At 41.0% G+C, this 20,216-nt stretch overlaps 1 protein-coding gene across 17 annotated transcripts in view; it reads left to right on the top strand.

Moving 5' to 3' along the window:
* Nucleotides 1-20,216, top strand: part of tnika (TRAF2 and NCK interacting kinase a) — a 63,526-nt gene that overhangs the window by 26,821 nt on the left and 16,489 nt on the right. For 4 of the 17 annotated variants that reach the window (XM_044142015.1, XM_044142017.1, XM_044142016.1 and 1 more), the window contains exons 3-17: nucleotides 2,961-3,017; nucleotides 3,812-3,937; nucleotides 5,550-5,660; nucleotides 6,796-6,886; nucleotides 7,201-7,331; nucleotides 7,482-7,536; nucleotides 9,095-9,173; nucleotides 9,289-9,464; nucleotides 11,699-11,765; nucleotides 11,877-12,075; nucleotides 12,691-12,783; nucleotides 14,526-14,612; nucleotides 15,442-15,633; nucleotides 15,809-16,345; nucleotides 19,793-19,957. In XM_044142015.1, coding sequence (XP_043997950.1) covers nucleotides 2,961-3,017; nucleotides 3,812-3,937; nucleotides 5,550-5,660; nucleotides 6,796-6,886; nucleotides 7,201-7,331; nucleotides 7,482-7,536; nucleotides 9,095-9,173; nucleotides 9,289-9,464; nucleotides 11,699-11,765; nucleotides 11,877-12,075; nucleotides 12,691-12,783; nucleotides 14,526-14,612; nucleotides 15,442-15,633; nucleotides 15,809-16,345; nucleotides 19,793-19,957 — 2,166 coding nt within the window. The remainder of the gene's footprint in view (nucleotides 1-2,960; nucleotides 3,018-3,811; nucleotides 3,938-5,549; nucleotides 5,661-6,795; nucleotides 6,887-7,200; nucleotides 7,332-7,481; nucleotides 7,537-9,094; nucleotides 9,174-9,288; nucleotides 9,465-11,698; nucleotides 11,766-11,876; nucleotides 12,076-12,690; nucleotides 12,784-14,525; nucleotides 14,613-15,441; nucleotides 15,634-15,808; nucleotides 16,346-19,792; nucleotides 19,958-20,216) is intronic. The other 13 variants (XM_044142020.1, XM_044142026.1, XM_044142021.1 and 10 more) reach the window with 5 other exon arrangements.

Below are 20,216 nucleotides of genomic sequence, written 5' to 3'. Positions count from 1 at the left end.
ATGTGGAGGACAAAGTCGGGTCACAACAACCCCAGTGATTAATGTCATTGTTACCTAATGCTATCATAGTGAGGAGTCGCTACGTGTGTGTATTGGGAAGTCTGTATGGGGTCATTCGAAGATGTAGACTTATTTGTCCCTCTACATTTTTTGAAGAACTATTTCTGTAGATGGCAAGCTTGTTTGTGCATATGGAATGGAACCTGTTCATCTGATCTGAAAACTGTGATATGTATTTGTGTTTGTATTTACCCTCCTTATCTAGAACCACCTTTGGCTTCACATACAGGTTCAAGTTGTTCCACAAGGATGTAAATATTTGGCAATTTTCCTTTACAGAATAATTTGACACAAACAGACTCATGAGAGAATGAATCACGTTGTATCTGTGAATATCAGGTTTAGAGTCTGGCCTCGTGTTCTTAATTGAATTTACATCAGGACATTGATTGGACCATTCTTACACGTGATCTGAACCAACACATTGTAGCTCTGGCTATGTTTAGGGTCGACATACAGCTGGAAAGTGACCATCCGCACCGGTTTCAGGTCTAAAAGGGTTTCCCTTAGCTAGTTCCATCAGTCTTTCTGATGACACTGATCGATTTTTCCTGTTTCTGCTGGGAAAAACTCCCCAAAACATCCAACAGCCTGTCGATGTCACCACCATCAACCTTATAGGTTTGCAGGGTGTATTCAGGATGACGTATAATCCATTTTGTGCCACTAACAGCCAACAATTTAAACTTTTGTCTCGTCTATGAGAGCAATGTCCTACATGTTTGCTGTTTGACTTACATGGTAAACCACTAATGGGACCTTTTATGGCTTTCCATCACAAATAACTTTGTTCTTGCTACTCTTGCATAGGGGCCTTTTTTCTTAACAGATTATGGACTAAACGATGCTCTGTAAAATGCCCAAAGTGGCTATTATTACTGTAAATGGGGCTGAATGTACTGTGTGTGTGTTTTTTAAACAGTGTGAGAACTGTGCAATAATTTTACTTCGCTTTACAATTTTATACAGTTTTGTGTGTCACATAAAATCTTTATAAAATATTCAGATTTCTTAATGAGGCAAGATTTTTGCAGGACACCATACCGCAGCTACATCATCCTCTTAAATTAACTGACTTGGAAATGCTATTTTAGTGCACCCCAGTCTCATTTTCAAATTTGCAAATAAATTAGGAGGAAGAGGGGCAAAGACCACAATGAAGATAACGATGAACAGGCTGTGCTAATTTCTTTCTGATCCTCCTTTCAAAGACGGTCATTTAATAAGCCTGGATGACATTACTGCTCCTGGATGAGAGATAGTGAGACACGAAGGGAGGACGGCTGTCAGCTGGTTCAGACAAATGAATTTTTAGCTTGCTCTGATAATATCCGTGTCTCATATCTGTTTGACACATTCACTATTTCCCGCTCCCTTGGTCTTACTTTGACCTAATCAGTCATCCTCTCACCTACCTCTCTCCCTATCGCTTACGTGTGGGAGTTGTAAAGAGTTCTTCTTTCTGTGAGAACGATAGAAAGATAGGAAATATTATTTTTTCTGCTTTCTGTGTGTCTGTAAGTGTTTGAGTTTCTGATTTGTAAGTGGCTCTAATTCTTTTGTTGGTTTTTGAACAAAGCTGGTCCTTGTGCTTGTGGAATTGGGGCAGTCTGATCCTAATGAGAAATCCCTGGTCAGTCTTCCCAGCTCTTTCACACAAAATCTGAACTGTGTTTGTTTGTTTTTTTGTTGTTGTTTTTTTTATACTTGTGTGTGCGTGGGTGTGTCTCCATGTCTTTGTGTGAGAGCGGTTGATCAGCGTTCAGCCACCCAGTGGTGCTCAGTTTGCACGGTGAGCAGCAAAATTACCAATATAAAAATCCAAGCTTTCTTTTAGCATTAAGTCAGCAGATTTAACAGTGAATCTGTGTAATGGGGACTTTTCTCTTTTTAAATAAAAGTTGTTTGATCAAGTAATACATTTCTCTCAAAGACTGTGAAAACATGAATTCAGGTTAAAACATTATGAGGTTCTCTCTGCAGCCTGCTATAACATTTCACTCTAATTTGGCGTCGTAGCTACGTCACATGACCAGTCGATTGAAGTCTTATTGATGTACTGTATAGACAGCTAACTTATAAAGCTAACTTGTTTATCATGAATTGAAATACGCGTGTTCTTGCTCCCAGTTTGTTGCTATGGATTTGTTTCTTTTTTGTCCGGTTGGTAGGATGCTACGTACTTCAGGTGGAGGGAATAACCAATAGTGGTTTTAGTATCTGTTTGTACTTTCTCCGTTAATCACAGCAACACATGCTCCATGTGTAAATGACCCCCTTGGTTATTTCCACCTTTCCTCCTGTTCTCCTGGCTCCTTGTTCCCTTATTTCTTCAAGATCTCCAGGCTTACCCTGGCAATACCCTTTGTTCCAGTTAATGTACTTTTTGTACAATATTGGAGATTTACTGCGAGGATTTTTGTGGCTAACTTTCTGTACACAAGTGAGGCATGGGCCAGAATTAGATTCTCAAAATGTATCTGTTACTTGTTGTATATTGTATAGTGTGTGTTTTTGACATGCACTTTTACCAATTTCTACGGGCAATCAATATGAACCACCTCAGTCACACAGATGGAAACCTCAAGAGCTTCTTCTAGTCAAACATGATAAGACAACTAAAAATCTATAAAGCTTAAAGCATTCACTCTCATGTATGGAGATCCATAATAATAGCTTGAAACTGCTATGGCAGTTAAACAGCACTTTGTGAGATACATATCAGGTTGATTGGCAATTTTGTTTTAATGTCATTACTCCCCATCCTAAAGTGAAGCATGTTGTTTTTGTCCTCAGAAAACATTCAAATCAACTCATGTTTCTGCTCTTTTCTGTCTTATCTCCCCCTCTGTTCTCTTTTTCATTCCATCTTCTCCTGCGTCTTTCCTTCCTGCTCTCAGGGTCGCCATATTAGGACAGGGCAGTTGGCAGCCATCAAGGTCATGGATGTCGCTACGGTAAGACACACGAATACACACTCCCACATATTCATACGCAGAAAATCCATCTTGAGCTTTTAGACTAAAGTCAACCATATCGTCTAATTAAAAGCGATGAGTCACCGCTTGTGCATGTGCGTAATGTGGAGGAGATGAAACGAGGACAGGCCCATCGCCATGGTAATATCAGTTGGAATGATTAGGAGACGAGTGTGGTCTCAGGCATGTCTGTAAAGCAGGAGGGAACCGCGGTTATTTTTAGAATTCCTCACACCCCACGCATCCCTGTTAGCACTCAGCTGCCGGCAAAACAATTGCAAAAAAAAAAAAAAAAAACAGGAAAAAACTACTGTGACATCCTATGAGTGAATAACGCAACAGAAGCTTTGGCAAACCTGCAGGATGTCGACTGCTTGAACAGGAAATAAAAAGACTGTTTGCATTAAACTAGCACAAATAAATAACAGAAATTACAACAATTTTTTTTATACGAGGGGCTATAGACATTTGATCTAATTAACAACTACCATAACAACTTGTTTCAAACAACAGCTTCTGGCACTGTGACAAGATCCCCCTGGAAGTGGAGGTAATTAAAGAGTAATGTTGTTAGTGTGGATAATTTAGAGGCCAGCTGTGTGCACTGAAGCATTAGTTTCTATTCATGTATTTATTTTAAAGATTTAATAAGATTCAGAACAATAATTAAAGATCAGTCAGATTAGTTTTGCTCCGTCAACAACCCAAGATGAGAGTACAGCGTCGGAAATGAAAGGTCTTAAGTTTTAAATATGATATTTCTGTTATTGCAGGACGAGGAGGAAGAGATTAAGTCTGAAATCAACATGCTGAAGAAGTACAGCAATCACAGGAACATCGCCACTTACTTTGGAGTATTCATCAAGAAACAACCTCCTGGCATCGACGACCAGCTTTGGGTAGGACACCTTTTTTTAATGTAATGAATGTCATTTTTAGTTTTAAGCTATTTTTATCACTTATCGAACAAATTGTTTAGCAGCCCTGGTAAAGATAACTTGAAAGGATTAGAGGAAAGACAATTTCCCCCCCCCTGGACTGAAAAGAAATGGAAAAATATCCAGCCTTTTTGTTGAGTGGTGGAAGAGAAATCCCACATAAAGAAAAAATCTTTTAGCAGAACCACAAGTGTCAATATCTTGTGCATTCCCTATTGCCAATAGGGCAACACTTCATGTATTCCTATTACATTTTAGGGAGTTGGAGTTTACAGAAAAAAGATTTTCCTTGCTCTTTGCACAGACTAGATAGAGATCATCCAGTGTCTTGGGTCTTGCATTATATTTTCTTTTCTTTAGCTCCCCCCAGAGGTCTTCCAGAAGTGGACATGAGGGGGTCAGTACAGCCGGAGAACGTTCCAGTCTCTCCAACACCCTCTGGCGTCCCATTACAATGATTTTACATCAGATAACAAACATTTTCTAACACTTTTGAAAACCGTAGCTTAAAAAAAAAAGTCATGGTATTATTTGTTAATGGTAACATGTCTATCAGTGTGATTTTCAAAAACTGGATCTCTTTATATAGAATTTTCTTGAAACCAACTCCTTTAAAAAGCATCAATTTATTTATTGTTTTTGTCAGTTCTTCACACCGTTTAACTTGGCACATAAAGTGAATAAGATCCAAGGGAGGAAGATATTTTGCATAGTGAAAAGATCCCGTTACAGTCCGAATCAAGACATTATCCTGCTTCTGTTGCTGTGTTTCTCTTCTGGCTCCAATGAGGCAGCTGATGCTTGCAGTTTATGATTTCCCTGTGTGTGGAGAAACCGATTGCTCAGAGATGCTTTTCAACCGCACAAACATTAAGTAAGCTGCGCCGAACTTAATTATTCTATTTATCTATCGGCTATGCACATGTTATCACATAATACTGTGTTGTTTTTTGGGGGGTAGGGAGCTGCAACTGTGAGTTCCACCAATGTAGAACCAGCAGTTGTACATCATGTATGTATCTGGGCTATTGATGGAAACCCACTGAGGCGCTGTTGAACATTCAATCTAAGACGGGGACAACCGCAATGCTGGCAGTCGAGTCTTTCTTTTTTTTTTCTAGCCAGTGAGCTAAAAATATTTTTCCAGCTTTCAAGCTACATAGTTGACAGCTTCAGGTTTCAATTTGCCAAGCAGATAAAAAAAAAAAAGAAAAAAAAAAGTACCGCAACTATAAAATGTTTGCCGTAAGTTGTTGAAAAGCATGTCAACGCTTCTGCAGCAGTTCCATTGTGGCGCCAGCGATATACGTTTCGAGTGGCTCGAGCAAATTGGTAATTAGTGTAATAACCATATTTATATAATTCCATTTGAATCAATCTCTTGCATTGCACACCCGTGACTTGTTTCTTGGTCTTGCTACCACTTGAGGTTCTTTTACTGGTATTTCAGGCTCCTCTGGAACAATTCTAGACAAGACTGCCTTATTCAGCAGAGCAAACAGTAAAAAAAAAAAAAAATCACAAAAAACAAAACAAAACATAAAACATAAAAACAATGTCTTGTGTATTTTAGCTTGTCATGGAGTTCTGTGGAGCTGGCTCGGTGACAGACTTGATCAAAAACACCAAGGGCAACTCATTGAAGGAGGACTGGAACGCTTACATCTGCAGAGAGATTCTCAGGGTGAGTTCTAAATCACACCCTGTCCTTTTTTTAAGGGTAAATAAGCACCTCCCCCTACACCTGAAAGAATCACGGCATTGTTGGAAAACCGTTGTTCAGGGGTATTAATCACAGTACAGTTGTGCTCTAGTGTTTCTCTGTAAACCACAAAGTGGGAGTTCTTATCATTAACGTCTTTACCATAAAGACGTGAGTTCAGGCTGCAGCTCTATCTCTTTATTTGCAAGCAGTGCTCTGACTAATGGTTACATTGATAATTTCATGGTCCAACACACTTCAATTGAGGCTTTTATAAAACTTAATAGCATACTGAATATGGAATTAAAATCATTTGATTCAAGTGTGCTGGACCAGGAATGCACCTAAAACCTGCAGGACAGTAGATCTCGAGAACTTATTTTGGAGACCCATGCAGTAGATGGAGGAAAACTAGCACTGCAGGTCAGCCTGAGTGCACCGTCCCCTCTGTGGAACATGGTCGTGGAAGCATTAGGCTGTGGGGACACTTTATTTTTTGGCAATATCAGAATCGGTTGCATTTCATGGGAAGCAAGGTGGAGATAGTTACAGAGGAATCCAGGAAGAAAACCCCATCAGAGGCAGCAAAAGGCATCAAGGTAACAGGACTGCAACCCTAAAACTGAATCCAGAAACATGATGAATAGTCCAGTCAGAGTTCAGGCCTTATTTCAGTTGGGAAGTCGTCATCGAACCTTACTGTGCTTGAGCTATTTTGCCTAGAATGGGCAAACATGTTGACATGCTCATATAGATAGATATTTTCCCTTAACCTTTACAAAAACAGACATCTGTTTTTTGGTCTGTTACATTAAGTCCCAAATAATATAAGAGGTTGTGATATGATAGTGAAAAAGTTCAAGGTGTATGAATATTTCTCAAGAAACTAACTGATCCCGTCACATATCAAATAGCAGTTTGTGATACTTTATCAATTTGTCCATCTCTTTTATCTTTTTTAATGACACATTTGTGTCGGCTTTTAAATGTGTTGCAAAGCTGTGTTTACTCAATTGATCACAGTTTTATTTCCCCGTTTAACCCTGAGCTCTTTCTTGAATAATAATCACAACTTGGCTCTGTTTCCTTCACGGCTCATATCTCTCTGCGTCTGCAGGGTCTGGCTCATCTGCATCAGCACAAGGTCATCCACAGAGACATCAAAGGACAGAACGTGCTGCTGACTGAGAACGCCGAGGTCAAGCTAGGTGAGCCGCTCCCCTCCTACTTGACTAAATAGCTTTGCGTTTGGCGGCGCAGCAGGATGTATAAGATTTCATGCTTGCGTGACTTTTGTGGCTTTCCTTTCCATTTTCAGCTTAGTCATCGGTTTGTGGTTGTCACGCTGTTCAAGATGCAAAATGCTGAAGAAGGGAATCTCTCTGTCTTTTTCCTCAGATTATTTTATTGCTGTGTATTTTTAGATTGGTTGGCATTATTGGAGGTTGCGTTATTCATACAGATTTGGAGTCTTGTGTTGAGACATTTTTATGTGTGTGTGTGTGTGTTTGTGTGTTGGCAGTGGATTTTGGCGTTTCGGCCCAGATGGACAGAACGGTGGGAAAGAGGAACACATTTATTGGGACACCGTACTGGATGGCGCCAGAGGTTATTGCCTGTGATGAAAACCCTGAAGCCACCTACGACTGCAAGGTAAAAACTACCTTCACCTGAAGAAGGCAGTTATTTATAGTTTTATATATATATATATATATATATATATATATATATATATATATATATATATAGATATAAAGAGAGAGAGTTTGATCGCCCTGAGTATGTTTGCTTCCTTCATTGCAGAGTGATTTATGGTCCCTGGGGATCACAGCGATAGAGATGGCTGAAGGAGCGCCTCGTAAGTGCCCAATCAATAACCCTACATCTCTGCTGCTGTTATTTTCTTACGGCTTCAGTGGGATATTTTAATCAGGAGGCAGATTGTTTGCTCGAATGCGTAAGGCTATCGATGGAAAAAGGCTTGGATAAAGAATTAGATGTCAGGTATTTGGACTGATGTCTGTTCTACCTTTTTTAATTCCCGTTTTAAGTTCTCAGAGGTGCACAGTTGTTAAAATTGGCGACATTTTTTTTTCACTTTGGTACAACTGAGGCATGTCCCTTACTGGATGTTTTATTCCCATTAAACATCTGAGCCAGTTGAGATTGGATCCATTGACTGCGACAGCAGCCAGAAAGAGTTTCTTCAAAACAAACTGATGGCTTTAAGGGTTCTGGCAGTGGTACAAACCTATTTTTTACAGCAAAATAGCTCACACCTGCTAATAGATTATTCAGTGAATATTATGCATTTTTTATTATACTGATGTACATCTATAATAAACTTTTCATCCGAAAACATTTATTCATTATTTTGACTTTTATTCGTAGACACACATGGAGAATAATAGAATACTGGTGTGAGGGTTAGCCGTCACTTTGTACTTTTTGTACTTTTTGTACTTCTTTACCTGTCAGTTTTTATCAAATAAATATATTGGGGGGAAATAACAGAATAACTTGTCATTTCCACACATTTTCTGAGATAATTTCAAGTCTGCCAGCTTAAACATAAAGTTGTCAGATGTATGTAATGATTTAAGACTCAAGGAAAATCCGGAATAGACACTCTGAATTAAAAGCTGTTCTGAAGTAAATGTTTCTCTGGCCATGATGGAACAAAATAGCGCAAGGCTAACGACAGCATGTTTCCTCTCTGATCTAATGTGATTCATTGATAACGTGGCAGTGCTGCTCCTAGTTAACAGCGCAGAGACACAACCGGTGGAAGAAGTAACTCTCCTGCTTCATAAATATGGTGCTTTCCTTTGAGCACCATATTCTTTAATAACTTGTGTTTCAGCTGCTCTCTATGGAGTGTTTCCCCCCCCAACACTAAAAGCTTTGTGGGGATATATATCGACAGCTGGGAGCAGATCACGTGAGCAGGAGCTACAGGAGCAGTTTCTCCTTCGATGTGAATATCATTACAAAGATATACAACTTTTTTTTATTGAGAGGCAACACCCAGGTTCCCTGGGGGTTCGGCAGACATAAAATACAGCAAGCAGCAGCCGTCACGTCTCACAAAGCCAGTGATTCTGACACTGATGCGCCTCAAAATAAGCGCTTCCCTGTATTTTTCACTCGATGAGTCAAACAAATTAAACATGGTTGAATGTGTAGACATGCTAGGAGATTTAAAAGCACAAGTGCTGCATACATTTGGTGTGGATTCTCTATTTGATTTATGAAAGAACACATAGACAAGGGCAGGTTTGGGTAAAATTAATAAACTCCTTGTATCAATAGCTTATGCGTGCCTGTTGGCTTTTCATGTGCATCGTGATAACATCTGTTACAATAAAATCTGAAGAACAAGTCGTGCTTAATTTCCCCGTCGTTTGCCTCCCTAGCGCTGTGTGATATGCACCCAATGAGAGCCCTCTTCCTCATTCCACGCAACCCAGCCCCCAGACTCAAATCAAAGAAATGGTGAGTGTCAATTATATGTATGTTTACATCTGTATGTCTGTTGGTAATTCTGAGCAAGGCAAAACACAGAAATCCGTTGCAATTTTAGTTCTGACTTGGATGTATTGGATTTTAGGTCAAGGAAGTTCCAGTCATTCATTGAAAACACTCTGGTGAAGAGCCACAGCAACAGGCCCAGCACAGAGCATCTCCTCTTGCATCCCTTCGTCACAGAGCTTCCCAACGAGAGACACCTCCGCATCCAGCTGAAGGACCACATCGACCGCACGAAGAAGAAGAGAGGAGAGAGGGGTGAGGAACGACTCCCGCTTTAATGTCTAGATGCGTCACGAAGTAGTTGGGATTCAAATGTTGTAAAACGCTGGAGGTTGGTGACATTTAAAAGTTGGCTAGGAATTGATTGCAGACATCAAGAGCATGAATATTTTATTAATATGGGGCCATCAATGTTGCATTCGAGTCCTTCATTTTCATTTCAGTAAGTTTCTGAGAAACGCAAAATTCTGGATGGATATTTCATCAGTGTTATCATAATCGTTAGAGTTATTGGTGAGTTTAGTTGGTGAGCTTCCTCCTGTACTAATGAAACAATCATTGAATGAATCGCATTCTGTAGCTCAAATAGTCAAACGTGTTGCTTAACTTTTTTGTTTTTTAATTGATGGTACAGATATAATCTTAACAGGTCACTAAAGCTTTAAATACATCTCATAAATCTGAGTGGATTACTGCAAGAAGTTGTTTATATGTGGCAGGTTCAACACATATTTATTTGTTTTCACAAGGTGACTGCCAGCATGCAGAACCTTTGCCAGAGGGAAATGCATTCCAAGAGCACAATTAGCTTAAACATTCTTCCAGAACCACACAAGTTGTTCTTAAGAAGGCGAATTATAGCCTCACACACAACCCCATTGAATTTTAGTTGGCAGCAAGAGAAAAAAGTCACAGATATGTGTGTGGAGCTAATCTTACATAAGCTCAACGTAGAGAAAAGCCCCACCTTAACCATTCCGAGGAACAACATTCCACTTGTATAAAAACATCCTGCCGGCGTTTTAGTCTGTAAATGTTTCCAGCTGACGCGGTGGTACATGTGGATCTGTAGTGAGGAAGAGCTCGGCACTTTCAACAACCGTAAAGCCCCTTTTGGACTGAAGGAGCTCTCCAGCTAATGTTCTCCACCTCGCTACACCCGTTAAAACTTCAATTTACGCTCTTATTCAAAGGAGCTCAAGAAAAAAAAATAAAAGAAGAAGAAAAGTGCCTCGGACAAATGAGAATGTGGGAATGCCGACGCCGGTAATGAGCCGGGGTGATTCAAGTGGAACGTCTACGACACGAAGCGAAATGGGTTTCCTCTCTTGCTGTTATTGCATTTTCTCACCTTCTTATCGTTCAAACCCCTTTAGATTTTCATGTTTTGGTAATAATACAATCACAAACTTTAACTAATTTTATTGGAGTGCTATGTGATAGACCGGCACAAAGTAGAGCATCATTGTGAAATGGAAGGAAATTTATAAATGGTTCCCATTACATCTTTATGTCCCTGAAATGTTTGTTCTTTTTTGCTAATTATCTCAAGCTCAGTCAGAGCGGATGGAACTCCACTACTCAAGTCTTGCTGCAGTTTCTCCATTGAATTCAGTTGGTTTACTTTGGGAAATTTTAATAAAAGAATATGTGTTGATGTAAACCTGTCGCGGAAATTCTGCCCTAATATACGTGTATTTTGTCCCCTTCATTGTTTGCAGCAAACTTTAAATTTAGCTTTTTTTAAAAAATTTAATTTTAGAATATCATAGTAGATAACAACAGTTGTTTTATGGGGAGATTTTCCCTTCCAGACTCACGGGTCTCCGCAGCGCTTCCAAAGTGGAAGCTCCTTTTTGTCCTTTTGGCTGCATCCCTGATTAATGAGCCCCTTTAAACCTTTCCAGTATCTCTGACCTGTCTGTTTAACCCAGTCACGCTATTGGTGTCTGCAATCAATATCTTAAGAGCACTAAACATTAAATTCAGCAATTTCAGTATTTATACTGAGATAAAATTATGCAATTGTGAATTAGACGACTTCTAAAGACGATTGGTGGATCTTTATTTAGAGGTAGCAGAGTGCGTCGGGGTGTGGATACCATTGCCTGCCACACTTTTGGATTTTTTTGTCATGTAAAAATTTATTTCTCCTCATTTGTACAATGACAGTTCGCAATAAATGTCGTCTCAAGGCATTTTACAAAAGCAAAATCCAATTTAAAAACAGGAATAAATTGTCCTTTCAATCCATTTATACAGACTGATTTGAAGTTTAAAGCTAGCTGCAGAGAAGAAGAGCCTGGAAACTAAACGATCTGCTTCCCGGTCAACCTTTGGAAAGTCTAGAAAAAAAAGTCATCTCCTGCTGCACAATTATGCAATACCACATGCCAATATGTCATCTAAAATCCCACTGAATGGGAATACACTGAATGTGAATACCATGTTTGAGTTTCCTCAAACCACTTTTTCTTTTCTCTCATAAGACGAGACAGAGTACGAGTACAGCGGCAGCGAAGAGGAAGACGAGGAGAGGGATAAAGGCGAACCAAGGTCAGCCGGTTTCCTCAAATCCACACACTCACAAAACCATCTGTGCGGCATCACCCTCCGCACAGTCAAGATCTCTTTCCACTGACTCTAAAATGATGCCGCCTCTCCCAGCTCCATCATCAACGTCCCGGGGGAGTCGACCTTAAGGCGAGATTTCTTGCGCCTCCAGCAGGCCAACAAGGAGCGCTCGGAGGCGCAGCGGCGGCAGCAGCTGGAGCAGAAGCAGAACGACGAGCACAAGCGCTTGCTGCTGGCTGAGCGGCAGAAGCGCATCGAGGAGCAGAAGGAGCAGAGGAGGCGGCTGGAGGAGGTGAGACGGACTGGAACGAGAGGGTGACTCGATTGCGTTTGTCTGCGGCGAAAATGCCTCACTCCTTTGATCCCTGAAGCTGAAGTGTGCTGTAAATAAACTCCTTTGTTCTTGTCCTGAGTATTGCAAAATAGCCGATTCGGTTGAGAAAAGTAAAAGAGCAGAAAAATTCACATGCGGGCTTTTCCCCCAGCGTCCCTCCTTTAGTTCCAGAGAGCAGGCTTGTGGGAGGCTAAATCCTCAGCCTTTAATCTCTGTGCTCTCTGTGGATTCCCCCCAGGGCACCGGTGTGTGAGAGCCCCTACTGTCTTTTCTTTCTATCTTTTTCTCTTTCTATTCTTGATTCCTTCCTCCCTTACTGTCTCCGGCTTTTGGTATAAACCCTGCAAACTAGAACTACTTGCAATAAATTCATTGGGAATTTCAGTATTACATATTTTTAGGTCAAATATAAAATGCATCAACAGAAGCTGTACCTTGACAGCAGAAGGGTTGGATGTTGTTTTATAGCTTTTCTGGGCTAGGATTTTTGTTTAGAAACATATTTTTTAAACTTTGTACAGAACCCAAAGTTCTGTATGTGAACCTTCATGAGACTCCGTTCTGCGTCAACAGCAGCAGCAGAGGGAGCGTGAGCTGAGGAAGAGGTTTGAGGAACAGGAGAAGATCCGAAGGGAGGAGGAGAGGAGGCAAGCAGCCAGAGAACAGGTTCACATTTTTAATAATTGATTCTTTTCTGACTTCCAATTTGCTCGAGTTTGTGGATTTGCAGGTCTTGTGTTTGCTGCCCAGTTAAGCTGTCTTGAGTTTTTACCATGCATCTACACCGAGAGGGTTCTTTTCTGTTTATATCAGACGTGCCATGGAGAACCAAAACAATTTTGGAATAGCAGAACCACATATTGAGTAGCAATCCCAAACTCCAGTGTATTAACGGGGACTTTTGCGACAGACCAACACAAAGTAGTGTATAATTGTGAAGTGTGGTGCTTATGTTGAGGGGTGAGATATATTTACATATATCCTTATCTTCTCGGATTGCTTTGGATTTACTTGCATCCAACTCCTTATCACATGTGACTCATATTTCTGTATTAAAAAATAAGAAAATATACTGTCCCGCAGCATGATACCAACGTACTTTACAATGGGAATTGGGTGATGCACAAGGGTTTTTTTTTTCACACACTAGATCATCTTATTCCCTTACATGGTTTGTGACAAACTGGCAAACAGGACTTATTATAGCTTTCCTTTAAGTCATCTATAAAGATAAATGGCTTGGTTTAATTTATGGGCTATACATAATAGGGGCCTTAACACATCTGTATGTCAGTTATTTTTTGGAGGGGAATTTTTATAAAAAAATTTAATGAATTCACAATTCTGCATCACTTTGTGTTGGTCTATCAGATGGAATCCTAATAAAATACATTGAAGTTTGTGGTTATCATGTAAAAAGTTTAGAATTTATTTTTTTTTTTGCTAGGTGCTGTATATACAGCTCTGGGAAAAATTAAGAGACCGCTTAAAATGATCAGTTTCTCTGATTTTACTGTTTGAATAAAATGAACATTGTTATTTTATTCTATGAACCACTGACAACATGTCTCTGAAATTCCAAGAAAATATTTAATATTTATTTGCAGAAAATGAGAAATGGTCAAAATTACTAAAAAGATGCAGCGCTTTCAGACCTCAAATAATGCAAAGAAAACAAGTTCATTTACTTTTTTTTCCCCTCCAGGGGGTCTTTCGTGGGCTCTAGTGTCCCTTATATGACAGTAGGCTGACAGGAAAAGGGGAAGAAGAGGGGGGGAAGACATGCGGCAAATGTCGTCGGGTCCAGGAATCGAACCCGCGACGGCCGCGTCGAGGACTCAAGGCCTCCAAACGTGGGTCGCGCTATCCCCTACGTCACCGCAGCACGCCCAAGAAAACAACTTCATATTCATTTGAAATAACAATACTAATGTTTTAACTCAGAAATAGTTCAGAAATCAATATTTGGTGGAATGACCATGAGGTGTTTAATGTGTTTCAGTGCAGTGGGCTCTTAATTGTTTCCAGAGCTGTATGTCGCTCTTTTTTATGTCCGTTCTGTGAATTGTAACATCCTTTTTATATCATTTTCTGTGTATCTTTCTATTTTGTCTTTATTACTTTGGTGCTCTCTTGCACATTCTTTCTGCTTTGACATCGTATCTTACTGTATCTGTTACTGGCTTTTTTTTTAGCATCATTATTGCAGGTGTTTGAAGACATCGTCGTCTTTACTCCATCACTCTTATCTCATCTTTCCTCCGAACGCCACCTCAGGAGATTATCTTTTCTTTCTCTCTCTCTCTCTCTCGCTGTCCCGGTCCTTCCTGCTCCATCAGTGTGAGGGTTTTTTTCTTCTTCCAGATTTTCAATTTCTGTCTTTCTCCCTGTGCCAACATGCTGCTCAGGAGTATATCCGTAGACAGCTGGAGGAGGAACAGAGACAGTTAGAGATTCTCCAGCAGCAGCTCCTACAAGAACAGGCATTATTGCTGGTAAACTATAGTCCCTCCATTACTGCTCCTCATCTGTGGCGTGTGGTCTCCATCCCTGCTGCATGCACCCAGGGGACAGCTGAACGCAGCAAACTGACTGTGAGGGAAACCTCGCTCTGAGCCCCTGAGCTCGTTAGCTTCAAATGTGTGTGAACCAATGTGAATTCTTGCTTTTGGAGTTACTGAAATCAATTGTTGCATGTTTATGTGTGATAAGTTGGCTGGATCTCAAAGGATTGCCCGAAGGAAGTACGCAGAATGGAATATTCTTGTACCGCTCTTAATATCTTTACCTTTAATTGAATTACATTTGCTGTTCTGTATTTTTGAGGAAAAAGAGCTTCTGAGATCCTGCCAGCACAAACTCCACAAGCCAGAACTAAGATCCCAATCGCTAGAATCTCAACTTTTAATATGTTTACACTGTCAGTCATCAGTCAAATAAGCAGTTAGCCTAACAGTCATGTTTTTGCATTGCGGGAGGAAGCCGGAGTAGCCAGAAAGAACGCACGCATGAGCGGGTTATGCATACGCAATGCTGAAAGACCCCAGGCCGAGTTTGGGACCCAAACATTAAATGCAGTTCAAGTGAATTGTTAAAAGCCTAAACAATGAGGTTCATACCTGTGATTAGCATATGAGAACTTCTGACAGCCAGTGTAAATACTAGCGTTGTAAGTAGCCTAATAAACTTTGACCCGCTTCATTCCGTATTCCTCATTTCCAGACATTTTGTTGTATTGTGACTCTGTCACCAGCCCACCTTGTCTTTTAGCCCCTCATCAACATGCCATGTCTCTCATTCGTCCCTGTTTCTTTCTCTCGTTAGGAGTACAAGCGTAAACAGATCATAGAGCAGCGACAGGCAGAACTCCTGCAGATGAAGCTCCAGCAGGAGAGAGCCTACCTGGTGTCTCTACAACAGCAGCAGCAGCAGGAGGGGAGGCAAGCGGAAAAGAAACCGCTTTACCACTTCAAGGATGCCAGCCATTCTAATGACAAGCCAGCCTGGGCTAAGGAGGTAAGTGGAAACCAGGAATGCAGGACTTAGAAAGTGGTTCTTTATGTGTTTATTACATAAGTATTCCGAAGACTTGTCTAATCATATGTTTTGTGTTACAAAATAAGTGCTGCCGTGATAAAAATGCTTGTTGTACTCCTACTTACTGTGCTTTGACTTTGACTTTGACTCCTAGGTCCAGAAGCAACCAAATGCTCCTGGTAAACCATCTGCACAAGCACTTAAAAATCTGCCATCTAGAGAAAACAAAGCCCCTCAAAAAGCACACAGAAGTCAATCGTTTGGAGAACCCATTAAAAGAGCCCCTAAGAAGATCCCAGAAATATGTGTCTCAGTAGATGACTGGACACCCCAAGATAAGCGGGTCACAAATCAGGACCAAATTAAGAACAATGCTGGCAAAGGGGCCTTTGAGAATCCGAGAGGGAGACTCAAGCAGGCACCCAAAAATTGGGCTAGTTCTGCAGATTCAAAGGCACCTCAACCTCACCCCCAGGCTTCAGGACAGACCTCTCCACAGCACCCCAAAATATGTGTATCAGCATCACACAATGCTGGCAAAGGGCCTTTAGAAAATCAGATGGGGGAAGCCGGGCAACTGCCCAAAGAGACACTTGGATCTGCAGACTCAAATATTACAGCTCTTCAGCCTCATCCCCAGGCTTTGGGACAGACTCCACAGTCTGGATCCTCTTCTAACACGTGCCTATCGGTTAGTCCCCGCACCATTCGGAGAGCTCACTCACCTTGCCGTAGACTAGATGTAGTAGTAGACCCATCTGGCATTTCCTCAGGTAATTCACAGCAGCACTGGCAGGAAGATTTTTCCAGCCAACAGCACTTGAAAGCACATCTAAATGGCAATTCAAACCTCTTTGTAAGAAATCTGAAGACTGCTGTCAGCCATGAGAACTTGAGAGCACGCTTGGTTTCCCAGGACAGCGAAGAAGCTGATCCCCTTTCGCGTTCTTTCCCCGCACATGGCTTTTTACAGTATGGTAGACAAAGAAACTCATACTCCCCTGACTTCACCTTTGGCAATCACCTCATTGTCCCTGGGCAGGATTTTAAGTTGGACAATAATCTGCCTCGTTCTCGCTCCACCGAACAGTTGCAAGTCCCTTCTCCGTCGTCGCCATTTTCTTGGCTAGGCCTCTCTCCTCGCACATCGAAACATAACTCCCCTTGTCACTCGCCTTTCTCCCCGCAATCACGGTCCAGGAGTCCATCTCCTGGACACATCGGGCCCCGCAAAACAAATCCCTCATCTCCTAAGGACACAAGCTTTGTTAAAGTATTTACAAACATTTTAGGTGGAAATCGCTCTCCTAAAAGTAGTTCCCCAAAGTTCCTCTTTGGGAGTTCCAATTAGGCCTGTCAACATAAGAAAACTTAGAGCAGAGTACCTTAGAGTACCTTGCTCCAAAATGCATGTCGATTACATCACTCACTCACTCACTCACTCACTCACTCACTCACTCACTCACTCACTCACTCACTCACTCACTCACTCACTCACTCACTCACTCACTCACTCACTCACTCACTCACTCACTCACTCACTCACTCACTCACTCTCTCACTCACTCACTCACTCACTCACTCACTCACTCTCTCACACACACACACACACACACACACACACACGTTTGTATTTCTATTTAAGTGATTAATTTATGTATTCTTTGACCCCTTACTGTTGTTATCGTTTCACACCACATGAACATTTTCTCAATTTAACCTCTTTAATTTCTTAAAATTCAAATTTCCAAATGCGCTCTCTGAATTCTCTAAGGCTGACCATTCTTGCCAAAAGTACAAGTCCAAGAGAAAGGTGCAGACAACGTGTAAAATAATGTAAATATGCTGTATATATTTTATATATTTTTTTAAAAGTGCTCTAAACTGGACCTGAGCTTTAGAGGCGAGATCCAGAATTTAAGATGTAGGTTGACATCAACCCAATCTCTAAATGACTATTAGAGACCCTACAATCCCTCTTCCACCCCCATCACCAAAGTTCAACACAGTGAGCTGCTCACACACACATTTGGGCACGCCGTCATCAGGAAATCCCACCCATCCCAGTATGTTTTTAGGTCAGTAAAGCACTTAAACTGGTTCCATTTTGGTGACTGGTGCAGGCCAATCGGTGGTGGAACAGAATTGAACAGATCTTTCACAAGGCTGTTCTTCCTTTCTTGGTGATTTCTTGTTCAGTTTCAGCAGTGTCCAGACTTCATAACCTTATTTACTTGTTTTCTTTCGAAGAAGGAAGAAGTTTTTGGGTAAAGATTTTAGCAGTTACCCAAAAGCTTGTTTCTTGTTCTACTAACAGAAATTTTTCGGTTTCTTGTAGGACAGTCAACCTTACACTAACCTCTACTGCTTATCGTTTTCAAAGGACATCTTGTGACTTCTTCCCAGGGTTCCTTTTTCCATTGTTGAACGTTGTTTCTTTTATTAGTTTAATAATAGCTTGTCACATTAACAGCTAACTGAATTTTTGGGAGCTACTCCGCCTCAAGAGATGGCAAAGGGCGTCTACTTCCCTATAGCCAACTCCCTTAAACTGGCTTGAGAAATGACACAGCTTGGCATAGTTGCCGTGAAAACCAATTGGCGAATTTTTTCTAAATCTGTCAGGTTACAATCACAAACCTCGACGTATTTTTGGGGGGATTTCAGAAAAGCTAAACAAAAACAAAGTCTCTCATAACTGTGAAGATGAAAATGCAATATGGTTGTATTTTGTTTCTGCAGACAAAAATTTTGAAGACGGTGGTATGCACTTGCATTCAGGATTTATCTTATAAACCTACAGAACAGCTGTATTTATTCTGAAATTAGATCACACACAAGTGGACTATTTCTGAATTTGTTGAGTTCTCAACTAACTGCACTGGATTTTCTTTCGGGGTATCAAAAAAGCATCTGGAAACAATTTAAGGCAACAGTTTAATAACAGTTTTTTTAATAATTAGTTGTTCATAAAACTGTGTGAAGTTTCAAAAAAGCCTCAGAACGGGATCGATTTCTCTCCACATGTCTTTTTACCTTGAAGGTTTTGAAACTATGCCCTGCCGCGCCATGATTCAGCCTTTAACCTGCTGCTGAGTAGATTGTTTAGAGTAGTCGGGTGTGATTTTGGCAGCTGGGAGCTTTCCCTGGAGATTCTCTTGCAGCGCAGCAGATAATCTGCTAATCAGATTACACTGCTCAGAGGAGCTTTCTGCCTTTTCCACACAGATATGTCGTCTGTCTAAAAATACTTTCATTTCTTCTTTTGTTTTTTAACATTCTTAGGTACTTGGAGTACTGATAAATGGATTTGCATTTGTGACCCTTGCTCCTGCACAAATTCAAAATCTTTATCATGGTTTGAATATTAAGCTTGCTAAAGTAGATTAGGGATAACTGTTGACCTTTTCTGTCAGCCACAAGACTCTTCTACTCCTCGGCTCTTATGTGGGGGCTAATAACAGTGGTAGATAGTGCTCCACTTGGCTTTTTTGCAAGTTACTTGGTAGTTGTAGTTTTAAAGTGATGTTGGCTTAAAAATAGTAATGGATGGTGTTTTTTTTTTTTTTGTTTTTTTTGTTTTTTTTTGCACCATCCGCAACATGACTGTAACATAAAACTTTTAACAATTTTCAAACTGTTGATCCTGGAAAGTAGATCCATATATTAAAAAAGTTTCATTTAATCCAGTTGAATTTGACTGGGAGAAAACTAGGTTTGGCAGTTGGTTTGGATGGAGATCAAAGCAAGCAGGAGACACATTGGTCACATTCCTGCCTTCAGTTTAGCTCTTGCAAAACCTTTAACGAGGATTTCTGTGGAACACTGGTTGAGATTAAAATCTGCTCCGATGTCATGACATTAAGGCAGGTCACGGCAAGGAAAACGAGACTTAAGACGAATCCTTTCAAGGCATAGTGTGTGAGCTATGCAATTAAAGACCAGAAAAACCAGGCTATTACCCATGAGTTCCACACCTTCTGGCTGATGTCCCTTTAAAAACCGGAGGATTTTGAGAGCGTCTCGTGGCTTACAGAGGTGGTGCACGGGCGAACGGTGGGGGGGGTGATAAACAGTGGTGGGTGAAGCATGGTGATTGATTGTGCTGCGAGTGACTGTGGTATGTGGCCTGTCTCAGGTGGAGGAGCGATCTAAGATGAACAGGCAGAGCTCGCCAGCGCTGCAGCACAAAGTGTCCCACCGCGTCTCCGACCCCTCCCTCCCTCCCCGCTCCGAGTCGTTCAGCAGCGGAGGCATGCAGCCCACGCGCACCCCTCCCATCCACCGCTCCATTGAACCACAGGTGTGTGTGACTGGGTGCGTGTGAGCAGAATGTTCCATGTACTCCCATACAAATAATTGCACACCTTGCTGCTCCCTGTTCACATTATTTCTTCAAAAGCTTTGTGCAACATATGATATGATTTGTCTAACGTTTCTGTCTTCTCCCCCCCCCCCACCTCTCCTTTTTACATGTCTCCATTCAATGCCATTTCAATCCATTTTCATACATTTACATTCTGCTGCTATTCTTTCCTTCCATCCACCTCGTTAACCTTCTC

This window comes from Gambusia affinis, linkage group LG16 (genome assembly GCF_019740435.1).
Source record: "Gambusia affinis linkage group LG16, SWU_Gaff_1.0, whole genome shotgun sequence".
Classification (NCBI taxonomy): domain Eukaryota; kingdom Metazoa; phylum Chordata; class Actinopteri; order Cyprinodontiformes; family Poeciliidae; genus Gambusia; species Gambusia affinis.
The sequence above is the reverse complement of the archived record's forward strand: the minus strand, read 5'-3'. Positions and strand labels throughout refer to the sequence as shown.